General features: G+C 45.6%; 1 protein-coding gene across 1 annotated transcript in view; it reads left to right on the top strand.

Moving 5' to 3' along the window:
* The window catches only part of DCT (dopachrome tautomerase), an 18,801-nt gene continuing 6,580 nt past the window's right edge, over positions 1-12,221 (top strand). Inside the window, 4 exon segments of the mRNA XM_035890192.1 lie at positions 1-301; positions 9,049-9,348; positions 10,817-10,917; positions 11,956-12,122. Of these exon segments, the coding sequence (XP_035746085.1) occupies positions 1-301; positions 9,049-9,348; positions 10,817-10,917; positions 11,956-12,122 (869 nt within the window).

Genomic DNA, 12,221 nt, shown 5'->3' with positions numbered 1-12,221 from the left:
ATGGGTGCCCTGAGGTGGCTTTTCTGGGCTGGGCTGGGCTACCTGAGCTGCTGCTGTCCCCCCCGGGTGCAGGCACAGTTCCCCCGTGCCTGCATGACGGTGGAAGCCCTTCGCTTGAAACGCTGCTGCCCGGCCTTGGGGACGGAGCCAGGCAATGTCTGTGGGTCCCTGCAGGGCAGGGGACGGTGTCAGGGGGTGCAGGTGGACACTCAGCCCTGGAGTGGCCCCTATACCCTTCGAAATGTGGATGACCGGGAACGGTGGCCCCTCAAGTTCTTCAACCAGAGCTGTCGGTGCACAGGTGAGAGGGGTGCTGGGGTGAGGGGACGGGGATGGATGGGTCTGCTAGACTTGCTTTGAAGGCCAGAAACGTCCCTGATGGCATAAGGCATCAAGAAGGTTTCAAATATTATCAGTTTCCTAAAAATACTATCATGTTCATGATACTGTGAGCACTTCTTCAGAGCAATGGAGTTGAAAAAGCGTTTTCTCTCATGCAGACTTCTGGGTTTTCCTCTTTGCCCCTAGAGTTGTCTCTGTAGCCACCCATCACCTTTCTCTGTAGGGTTTTGAACGTTTCAGTGCTGCTTTCAAGCCTCTGTCACTGCTAATCATGTCACAGCGAACCTGGATCGGTGTGCATTGATCAGAGATTTATTCCTCTTGGAGTAGTACTTTGCAGCACAATATACCCCTGTGCACTGAAAATGTGTGGGTGCCTGGCCAGGGTGTTTCCCAGGGTTGTTAACTAAGTCTACAACTCACTTGGATCTGAAATGGGTCTGTACAACCACCAAAGAGGCCATCCTGTCCTTTCTGCCCCCATCTCCAGCCACTCCTTCCCATCGTGACTTTACACGGGCCTCTGTGTTCACGTGCTGGAGGCGAAATGGATCAGGGAGGAGATGGTGCTTGAAGGCTAACCTGGCCAAAGGGTCACCAGTACCGGCAGGAGGGAGGGAATAGGAAGGTAGGGGCAGGGCAGGATAAGGTGACAGACCCTTTTTCAGCAGCAGCCCTGGTTGAAGGAGGGTTAAAATGAGCAGGAACCGCAGCCTCAGACCAGGCTGCTTTGTAGGGCTGGCAGGAGATGGTGCTGGCAGGAGATGGTACCGGCAGTCAGGCAAAAGGTGCATCTCAAGCACTGAAGACAGGCAGGTTTCAAATGCAGCCTGGGATTTCTTGTTGGAAACATGAAGTTGTTTGAATTTTCTAACATGGTCTGCTTTCCTTCGACCTGATTCCTAGAACTAGCCCAATTGTTTTGTCTACAATGTGCCTCGGCTCTCGCTACCAAAAAAGCCCAGATCAATCTGAGAAGGAAGCACTGCAGAAAATTTCAGCCCATGAGGTTCAGTTTTGCAACGCTATTACCAACTGAAAGCAGAGAGGTAGTGGCAGATGACTTGAACGGGTACATGGTATTGCTGAAGCTCCTCAAAATAATAACCATAGACTTTAGAGTATAAATTGGTTTTTATCTATCTCTTCCTTTGACTTGATTTCAAATGCTTGTGTGGAAGTACTTTTCCAGTCATTTTAAAAAAAAAAGGATGTAGGTCTCTTTCATTTTAAAGGTTCTTACGTACTTCTGAAACTAAAGTCGGATATCGCATATAGGCACAGACCCTGAGTCAGAAGAGCACTGAAGCAATATGGGCATACACCAATATTTATGCAGTCAATTAGGGCATCAAAACCTGGGAGTAAATTGAAGAGCAGTGTAGACAGACATGGTCTGCATAGGCAGACATTAATTTGCTTGTCCCAGTAGAGGTAAGCACCGGTATGGTGCACAGATGGGATGTCATCCAAAGAGACCTGGACAGGCTGGAGAGGTGGGCCTGTGTGAACCTCATGAGGTTCAACAAGGCCAAGTGCAAGGTCCTACACCTGGGTTGGGGCAACCCCTGGTATCAATACAGGCGGGGGGATGAAGGGATCGAGAGCAGCTCAGCCAAGGGGAACTTGGGGGTACTGATGGATGAAAAGCTGGACATGAACCGGCAATGTGCGCTGGCAGCCCAGAAGGCCAACCATACCCTGGGCTGCATCAAGCGTGGCCAGCAGGTTGAGGGAGGTGATTCTGCTCCTCTACTCTGCTCTGGTGAGACCTCACCTGGAGTGCTGCATCCAGGTCTGGAGCCCTCATCACAAGAAGGACATGGACCTGTTGGAGCGGGTCCAGAGGAGGGCCACAAAAATGATCCGAGGGCTGGAGCACCTCTCCTGTGAGGACAGGCTGAGAGAGTTGGGCTTGTTCAGCCTGGAAAACAGAAGGCTGCGGGGAGACCTGATTACGGCCTTTCAGTACCTAAAGGGGGCCTATAGGAAAGATGGGGAAAATCTTTTTAGTAGGGCCAGCTGTGTCAGGACAAGGGGTAATGGTTTTAAACTAAACCAGGGTAGGTTTAGACTGAATATAAGGAAGAAATTCTTTACAATGAGGGTAGTGAAACCCTGGAACGGGTTGCCCAGAGAGGTGGTGGAGGCCCCATCCCTGGAAACATTCAAGGCCAGGTTGGACGGGGCTCTGAGCAACCTGATCCAGTTAGCAGTGTCCCCGCTCACTGCAGGGGGTTTAGACTAGGTGACCTTTAAAGGTCCCTTCCAACCCAAAACATTCTATGATTCTATTTGATATTTGCAGGGCTGGGTCCCAGGATACGTGTCCAGAATGTAGTGTCCTTTCATTCAGTCTTACTTCTGCTGAGCTGTCCGCTCTCCTCAACTCTTTAAATCCAGTTTCTCTTGCTGCATTTTTATTTCGCTTGCATTCATCTTTCTCCTTGCAGTCTTTATTATTTAAATATACCAGTGATAAAACATTGAGGTGGCTGGCATCCTTAAGGATGATTTTCAGAAAGGGTTCCTGTGCTCTACTCTGCTGTGGTCAGCTTGATGCTGGATACAAAAGCATTTCTAAGAGAATGCTAAGAAATTCACAACTGCATGGGATTTGAATTAGATCTGATGTTTTTACAATGCTGGTGGTTGTGTGTCTGTGTCTGTTAATATTTTGTTGTTTTTACTCTGTTTTATACACTGGTTGGCTGTCTGCACACCAGAGTTTTAAGTGGTGTGATGCGTGGTCTTTATTAGGCATGTAGGGCTATGGTACCTATGGTAGGTGACACAAATTAAATGTCTTCCTTCAAAGGGACATGGAACAGTGCACACCTCTACTATTAAGGTATCTCATTTTCCAAATGAACATTCTGTGCAAACTGCCTATTTGAAATGGTTCCTGGCTTGTGCAAACTCCAACCCATGCCAAGGCTCTTTCTCGCGTTTTAACAATATAAATGGTTGTGTTCCAGTGCCGTCTTATCACTGTTCAATTTATAGTTTAGACATGGTGTAACTGATAAGCTGTGGGTACTCCAACTGCCGTGTACCTGATTATACTTGGTTAGACAGTGCCATTTAGACGTGTCACATATCTGATGATGGCTGTACAGTAGGAAAACTGGAGGAGCTGTGAGGAACAGGGGCCAGGATTTTCCAAAAGGGGGATTCTGGAGTTCTCACAATAAATTAATGCATTTGAGCTTTCTACTAAAAACTTAATATCTAAGGATAAAGGGAACTGAAGATTTGGCCATTTTTTGTAGCTGTTCGTTAAGGAAAAATGTCTTTAAATCATATCCATCCAGGTCTTGGTGTTGAATATTTCTGGGGGAAAAAAAAAAAGAAGAAAATCCCAAACACGAACAAATATTGATGAGTGGTTATTGTGGGGTCAGATTATTTTTATTTTTTTTTTCCTAAATTAATCTAAATATTCTAAGGAAAATTAGAAAAAACACATTTCTTTTCCATTCTAGGCTTTAGCAGATAATATATATTAGTCTTTCCTTAACTGGGGACAAATGTAGTGGAATAAGATTAGTACAACAGAAAGATCCAGCTTTACTTCCCACTTTTTGTACCAAGAGCCATGGTCAAAAAGACAACTGTAAGTCTATTGCCAGGATGCTGCTTGCTGCATGTTTCACTCAATGTTTTGGTGGCAGCAAAATTAGAATCTCTAGAAAAAAGATGTGGTTATGGCATGAACATAGCTAGAAGGCAATAAAGAGTTTTTAGTTCCTGTCTAATTTCAGTTTTGAATTCACTGTATGTGTTCTACAGTTGGTTTGGGTGCACCTAATATTAATTCAATTAACACAAATTCTTAAACTGATCTGATGACAGTTCCTGACAGCATGCAGTACTATGTGAAGGGGAATATGGTAATTTGTTTTTCAATAAGGTGCATGTGTTGAATTAGGCAAAACGTTGGATGCACTAGTCTAACCCTTGAAGATTGATACTTGTAGCTAATTACACAACAAAGTGGTATTTCAGTGGGGTGGTTAAATTTAATTTAGAAGATTTATGAATTAAATGCTACTTTGGGTTCTAAAGGATAAAATTGTGCTAATGAGATACAGATCTTGTGTAGCATTTCAAAAACTCAGTACAGAAGATTATTGTGAAAAAACCACTTCAGTCAGTCATGTGGTTACTAGTACAGATTGTTACAGTGATTAAACAATGATGTAGTTTGAGTTCACTGAGGAGTTAAACATAATTATGATTCATTTTTTTTCCTGCCACTTTTTAAGGTTGACATGTGGACATGTGCTGAGCTTTTTTTTTTTTTCATAGAAGCTTTTCTGAGAAAAAAAAGTATTTAAATCTTTTCACATTCCTGTGTAATATATAATCACGCTGGGAACAGAAGGTTTAAATTTTGTTGTTTAGCTGTAAGCAAATTTCCAGTTAAACTGTGTAGCTGATATGGTGGCCCTCCCATTAGGTAAAAAATGAGCTTTTGAAGTAGTTATAAAATATACTTAATTTACTTATTGTAGGGCAATGTGGCTGTAGGATAATACTAAAATATAACCATACCCTGATGTTCCTGTTAGAGTCTGTGCTGGGTACAGATCTACTACATCCTACAGCCTAGCAGTATGCCTAAATGAAGAGCTAGAAGAGGCAGAAGAGCTGACCGTTTGTCTCAGACGGTAGCCATCCTGATCCTAACCTCGGGATACTGCAGTATGCTGGTATTTCAAATCTAATGTAACTCCTGTTTTAATGCAACGGTTAAAGAAGTCTGAAAAAGGAGTCCTTTCTCCCCATCTGATAAATGCTGTGTATTAAGCTGGTCTCTGTGAAAGGAAGAGGCATGACAGCTGCTCAGCTTCCATCTTGGTACAATAAAACAAGGCAGAAGATGGTGAGTGTTGGGTGGGTTCCTTTTTACTGAAGAAAAGGCACTGAGTTGATGGAGTTACTAATTTCTGTTATGCTCGGTGTCTGAAGGCCAACCATATGCTATGATTCCTCAGAGCTAGAAAAATCCCTGCCTGTGAGCTCAGGCAACCACTGGGGTTGAGAAGCAGCTACAGTGGTATGTGATAACTGGTGTTAGCATACACCAGTGATGTGTATTAACTCATAGCAAGTGTTGTGTCATAAGAAATGTCTTTTTCTCAGTGTGATGCCCATGGGCTGACCCATTGGGAGAAGTAGCATAGCCGTAGTGCCTGCAGAAACAGCCAGATTCACCCAACTTGACTGGGAAAGACCATCATTAATGATGGTGAGATTAGTCATGGAAGAACCCATCTCCAGACAAAAGGATTAATGGGAAAGACACCCCAGGTGTTTTGTTTTGCCCAGCGGCCATACAATGGTCATACCTGAAAGCAGTTGAACAAGCAGGGAGCATCTGGACCCCTTGGTGACATGATGTCCTGTCTGCGTGCCAGAAAGACCTCCCCCACCATATTCTCTAGGAACCACAAGAGGTGAGAATAACCTCAGTTGTCCTGGCATAGCCCCAGAGAAGCAGTACACTGAGCTGCTACGTGTTAGTCCCTGAAGGCAAAAAAATGCTAAGACACGAATCCTTGTATGTTCCTATGGTCCCTGTGTTCAAAAGGATCTTGGAAGGGTCTCACTGTCTTACTGGAAATGTCTATTGTGTGCTGTGTCCTGATAATATGAGATTACTTTTCCTGCTTTCCTAGAGCTGTACCACGGAAGCCCACCACCACTAGAGTAGCAGACATTGAAGTTAAGTCATAAGAGACTGGGACATACATTTCACAGCGCTATCATGTGGGAATTCCACAAGGCAGTAAATGGACTTTCTGAAAACAGCAATGTGTCATTTCCAGACCAGCGGCCTGGTGGAGTGCTTTAGAAACAAATGCTGAAAAAGTGGTTTGGGTGGGACATAAAAAACCTGGGTCTGTCTACTGCGGTCATTCCTCTTCGCAGTGTGGGGAAATTCCACAGACCTTCACCAACTTCTCACCATTTCAGCTACTACATAGTGACAGTCCTGCGATGCATGGAGTCTAGTGAAAGAAAATGTCAAAAAGCAACTTTCATTTTCATGAAGTATGGTTGTCATGTGCATTTCTGCCAAGAGAACATTGCCAAATAGACCTGAGGACGTTACAAAAATGTTCAACACAATCAGCAGAAATACTCCAGTGTGAAATACCACTTTGCCTGGACATCAGCTCCTCCTGTTTGTCAGTCTCTTCTTCACTGCAGTCCTCCTTCAGTCCTCCTTCAGCTTCAGTAAAAGCTCATTCCCTGTTGAAAAGTCTCTAGTAAAGTGGTGGAAAGAATGGACCCTTGGATTACTTCATAGATTAGGCGGTTAAGGGAGAAAATCCTGCAGAGCATCAATTGGATATAATTAGCACCTGCCCAAGGGAAACAGGTGAGGAGTCATTGGTAGATCTGGCTCCAGATGCCAGACAGGTGGAGAAAATGTAGATGACTTACCATTTCAGGCTTTGCAAATATCTTTTTATAGCCTGAGGAGACAGAGTATACCTAAAATATGGATATTGTCCAATGAAATGATCTCGGGCATCAAGTGCTGCGTAGAATCGAAGGGCCCTCACTGTGAGAGGAATAGGCACCATCAGAGCCTCAACAAATGACTGGGGAGACTTGTTCTGGTACCAAGACCAGACGGGACAAACCTGGTCCTGCACCAACTTTGGTTCTGTTAGTGCTATATTTCAGTGTGATGCTTATCCAACGCTGTGAATAGATGGGTCATTTGAATAACAGGAAGCGTGACTGCCACTCTCAAAAAAGGTTGTTGACAGATCTTTTCATGGTTAATTCCTGCTTTGCCCCCCTTCTCTTAAAAAGGATTGAATTGTACCTTTGGGTGTGAGAGGACAACAGTTGCTTTCCAGAAGTTCATGGTCCATGTACCCAAATTTGTGCAATATACATGGCCTAATTAAGCGATATTGCAAGATATTCCTGATATTTGTCATCTGGTCACTACAGGCTGGAGTATGTGATGGGCCCAAATAACTAGGCTGAATTCTCAAGAATGAGCAAGTATACAGATAACGGAGTACATCAAATTCGCAACAGCAGTTGTGCTCTTCGGATGGGACTCTCAGGATATTGTGATAAAATTAACCTTCCATGTTGCTTCCCCCTCATCTTAATCTCTGCCCTCATCATAATAACATATCTATGCAATCTTATATAAACTATAAACTATCTTTTTCTCGCAACATAAGCCATACATCTGGAAACTGTCCTCGTGGTATGCCATTGGGCTGTGCACTATGCAAAGCCTAGTTGAAATCTTCACCCTTGTGGTCCCTAATCTTTAGCTCTGGTCCTAAGCTTCATGGTAGCATGTAAACCTATAGATCTCAGAGCCTCTGAAGTAATCATAAGCTCTCCAAACCTACAGTTAAAAGTCCTCATGTCCTCTTGGTAGTCTCACAGGAGTCTGTCACAAATGTTTTGAGTTCAGCAGCCCTTATATCCTAGAGCTAGCCATAAGCTACACAGCCTTGTTGATGACAGCCCTTGTAACCTTGGGGGTCTTTGAAACTGGTAATAAACTCTGTAGCCCCTGAAAATCTGCAATCTTACTTTAGTGTTAACTGTTTTTCTGCTCATAGACTCAACCCTACGGCCTAGGGATGTCTGCTCATCCATGAACACTTTATAAGACACTTCCCCATCTCCACGTTAGCCTGAAGCCTGTCCTGGGTCTAGCAGTGCTGATGTGTGTGGGGAGCAGTGAGATTTTGTGGCATTTTAGAAGACGATTGGCAAAGTCGTTGCGGAGTGAGCCTGTACATGGGGTTGGAGGGAGGGTGGGGTTAGGGAATCTCAGGTGCAGATTTTGGAGAACTGAAGGGGGATGCCAGAGGAGCCCTGGTCACCCCTCCTCTTCCTCCTGCAAGCGGGCAGGAGGCAAATGTTCACTGCAGGAACAGTCCCTCCCCATCTCCCCCGGCAAAGGCAAAGCAAGATGTAGGGGGGCCTTTCTGCTGCTACTGGCAGCCTGGCACAGGCTCTGCTTTCCTGGGCTCTTCCACCTCATTAGAGGGTCTGAGCTAATAGCCTAGAGTGCACCCAATTACTTGCCTTAGGAGTGATGCCAGCCGGGAGCAATGGTACTGCAAGTGTTTCTCAGGCTCTTACTGCAGCACCATTTAACAGTGCCTAAAGCTCGACCTGAAGCACCCCTGGTGCTTGCCCTGGATTGTGTTGGGTCCCAGATACACTATTAACAGATGGTAGTTTTTCCTAAGTTTTGTCTTTAAGAGAACTGTTTTCTTTGGGGATTTTTTTCTATGCTTAAGGATCCACATGAGCCGACCCTTTTTTGGGTTTGATCCTGGAAGTCTGGGAGTACCTGAGAGCCAATTGAGCAAACCACTTCATCATGTGCTTAACCTGAATTGCTCAGCCCTCTGTTCGGTGAGACTCCTCACGTGCCCGAGGGCTTCGCAGAGCTCTGAGCACCTTGGGGCATCAAGCCCTTTACCCAGTGCTTCACCTCCCCAGCTGGCTGAGCATGATTCTTGGCCCTGACATGGCTCTGGGAAGCGAGCCATCCTTCTGGTTAGGCAATTGGCAAAGCTCAGCTGCTGTCCCTTTCAGGAACTGGCATCTCTGGGGAAAAAGAGCGCTAATGCTTCTGCATTTCACTGTTACTTTTCTCTGATTCATAATGTCATGACTGCTCTTTTCCTCTTGATTCAGGAAACTTCGCCGGCTATAACTGTGGTGACTGCAAGTTTGGCTGGACCGGTCCCGACTGCAATGTGAGGAAGCCACCAGTTGTCAGGAAGGATGTCCACTCCCTGACAGCAGAGGAGAGAGAGCAGTTCTTTGATGCTCTAGACCGTGCAAAGACAACCATTCACCCAGACTACGTAATTGCAACTCAGCACTGGCTAAGTCTGCTTGGCCCCACCGGGGAGGAACCGCAAATTGCCAACTGTAGTATTTATAACTACTTTGTTTGGCTTCATTACTACTCAGTCAGAGACACATTATTAGGTTAGTGCTTTTCTTATCCAAGGGGCTCTGCAGGTAAAGGGTGAAAAGTATCATTGCTGATCAAAGGTAAGTATGCTTAACACACCTGCGTTACTTCAGCGCGTAGTGAGTCCCAGTAGGAGGAGATCTGTGGAGTGGAACAGTTGGTGCTGAGGAGCTGGTGGCCATCCGCAGTTGAGGGAGGTCTGCCTCAGACCCGCTGCAGTCTGGTCCCTGTGACCGAACGCCCTGTGGTGGCTGGAGCACACCAGCCACACCCCTGGTGCATCTTCCATCTGACTGGAAGGCAGTTCCCAGCCTCCGCTGTTGGGTGAAGCAAAGTGTGATCAGGAAGTGATTCGCTTCACAAAGATGTTCCTAGTCCACAGGACAAGGCAGATGCAGCAGCAGTGGGAAAGGGGCTCTGCAGCTGTGAAGGCAGAGACCATGTAGGGACATTGGGGACTGAAGTGCTACTGCTTTCTGTGGCCTTCAGCAAGTCACTAAGGACAGGATTTGCCTGACTAATGACAGACAGCTTTTAAAACCAAACCAGGTTAGAGGTTTGGGTATCTAACCCCATGCTTTCTCCCAAATCAGGATTCCTAGTCCTCATTGCTCTTCTAGACAGAAGTACCTATGCCAGTCCCACTTTGCAAAGCCCAGCTCTTGCAAGACGAGGCAGCAGTATGCCTTTTCTACCTGGCAGTCCTACGTGCAAGCCCAACAGCCCATATCTACCTCCTTGCTAGAAGATAGCTGCTACCCTGTGGTGGGGTTTTCTTCAGTCTCCCCTTCTGACACGGTTCCACTTTGCAGGGCTGAAGGAAGCAGTCTCTGGCCTAGCAAGAGCAGAGGTCTGTCAGGGGACAGGATGGTCACGTGGAAAGGGAAAGACACAACTTCCAGTGCTGCTGCAGTGATAAATAAATTCGTATGTGGGTTGAAGCTAGCTGCAGTGATAAACAAATCCATACGTGGTTTGAAGCCCCTACCCTTTGAGTGTCTTAGTTCTCATGTGTAATAACAAGACCACATTACAAGAAATAACAAGCACTGTTTGAAGAAAATTGGCAAAGGGCAGGTTGAATTATTGTTGGCAGGTTAAGGAAAATTCTGAGGTTCTCTTGATGGATACATGGTGTAAGTCCTGCCACTGAGCAAGAGAATGAGATAATATGGTACATATTAGCAAGAAGCTAAGATTTTAGACAGTAAGACTGTTTCTTAAAACCAAAATCCACTAAAGTCATAAGAGATCTTCACAATATCCAACCTGTGCAGTTTTGAGAAGCACTGAAGCGAACACCCACAGAGGAGTTCGTTTCACTTGTCCCATGTATGTGCTGTAGCCTCTGATGCGTGCGCCCTTCCCAAAGGTGCGGAGCTGCAGGTTTTTGTTTAACGCCACTCCAGGCAATAGAAGAAGGCGCTCTCTCTCTCCGGCCTCATTTGTTGCCTAAGTGCTTATTTTATCTTCCCTTTGTAGGACCTGGCCGCCCCTTCACAGGTATTGATTTCTCCCATCAAGGACCTGCCTTCGTTACTTGGCATAGGTACCATTTGCTGCTGCTGGAGAGAGACCTGCAGGTTAGCTGAACAGCCTTTCCCTTTCCTCGTGCAGCTTCTCTCTTTTGCTATGTGACTTTTTCAAGCCAGCCAAGGGTAAGCTATTTCCTAGGACAGATTCTTACCCAGACTCCCAGGATCTCATTGATCCTTTTTTGTTTAAAGTGAAATTAGTGCTTTCAAGATACAGTTTCTCACTCTGTACAAAGATGTGAAGGTTATCATGGAAATCTTTTTCTTCATCTCCACAACAGGGGACAGAAGATGTGAATTAACAGTACTTATTAATAAAATCAAAGCAACACCTACACAGAAAACTTGGTAACAGGTATTGTCTGCTGATGTTGAAGGTATACTCCTAATGAAAGCGACTCTAAATATTACCCCATTTAGATGTGCCATGATATACATTTAATACATTTATATATTTAGCACTACATCTTTTAAAATGCGCCTGACAGTCAGTTGCTGAAGCATTGACTCATTTCCATTTGCATTACTTCTACATTGGCAATGTTACTGTATTTCAGCCTTGCAGATCGTTAATGAAAATAGTTGGTATCAAAATAGCTGCAGGATCTTACTTGAGTGAAATCATATCTAACAAGCAAGCACAAGCAAATGCACTGTGGTCCTCTATTAACACAAGTTCAGATTCTGCCCCAGGGCTAGCCTTTCTGGAGCGAAAGCAAACCACAATTTTACCCATTACCCACTTAAATCAGAACACCTCTTAGCTCCTTAAGGCTCGATTAATCTCTGCTCCTGCTCTCCTGCCTGATCCGTGAGTGGGCAGAAAGCCTGACACGGCCAGAAGTAGTGCAGGCCAACAGCAGAATAACTAGCGACACTCTCTTTGCTAGGACTGACTTAACCCCCCCACTCCTTTGAAAGGAGGCGGAGCAGCACTACGAAGTGCGTGTAGTTGAAATGCGGAATGAAAAGCAGAATATCCAGTGAAATAGCCAACAAACACCCAGTGAAAGAGCTTGCAGGGGTCCCTTTCTTTCTCTTTCCTTTGAAGGAGATTCCCTGCTAATGCGTTTCTGTCCATTGCAGCGACTGATGGGCAACGACTCCTTCGCACTGCCCTACTGGAACTTTGCTACGGGTAAAAACGAGTGCGACATCTGCACAGACCAGCTCTTTGGAGCATCGCGGCCGGATGACCCGGGGCTGATCAGCCAGGGCTCCCGGTTCTCCCGCTGGCAAATAGTTTGTAACAGGTATGAGAATATCTAGGGCAAGCCTGCGTACTGACCAAACCTTGCTTTCATTCGGTATTGACAGCGTGGGCTGCTCTCTCAGGGTGAGTGAGAGGCAGG

Source organism: Egretta garzetta, unplaced genomic scaffold, assembly GCF_000687185.1.
Source record: "Egretta garzetta isolate BGI_Z169 unplaced genomic scaffold, ASM68718v1 scaffold442, whole genome shotgun sequence".
Classification (NCBI taxonomy): Eukaryota; Metazoa; Chordata; class Aves; order Pelecaniformes; family Ardeidae; genus Egretta; species Egretta garzetta.
Note: the sequence above shows the minus strand (reverse complement) of the source record. Positions and strands in the feature narration are given on the sequence as shown.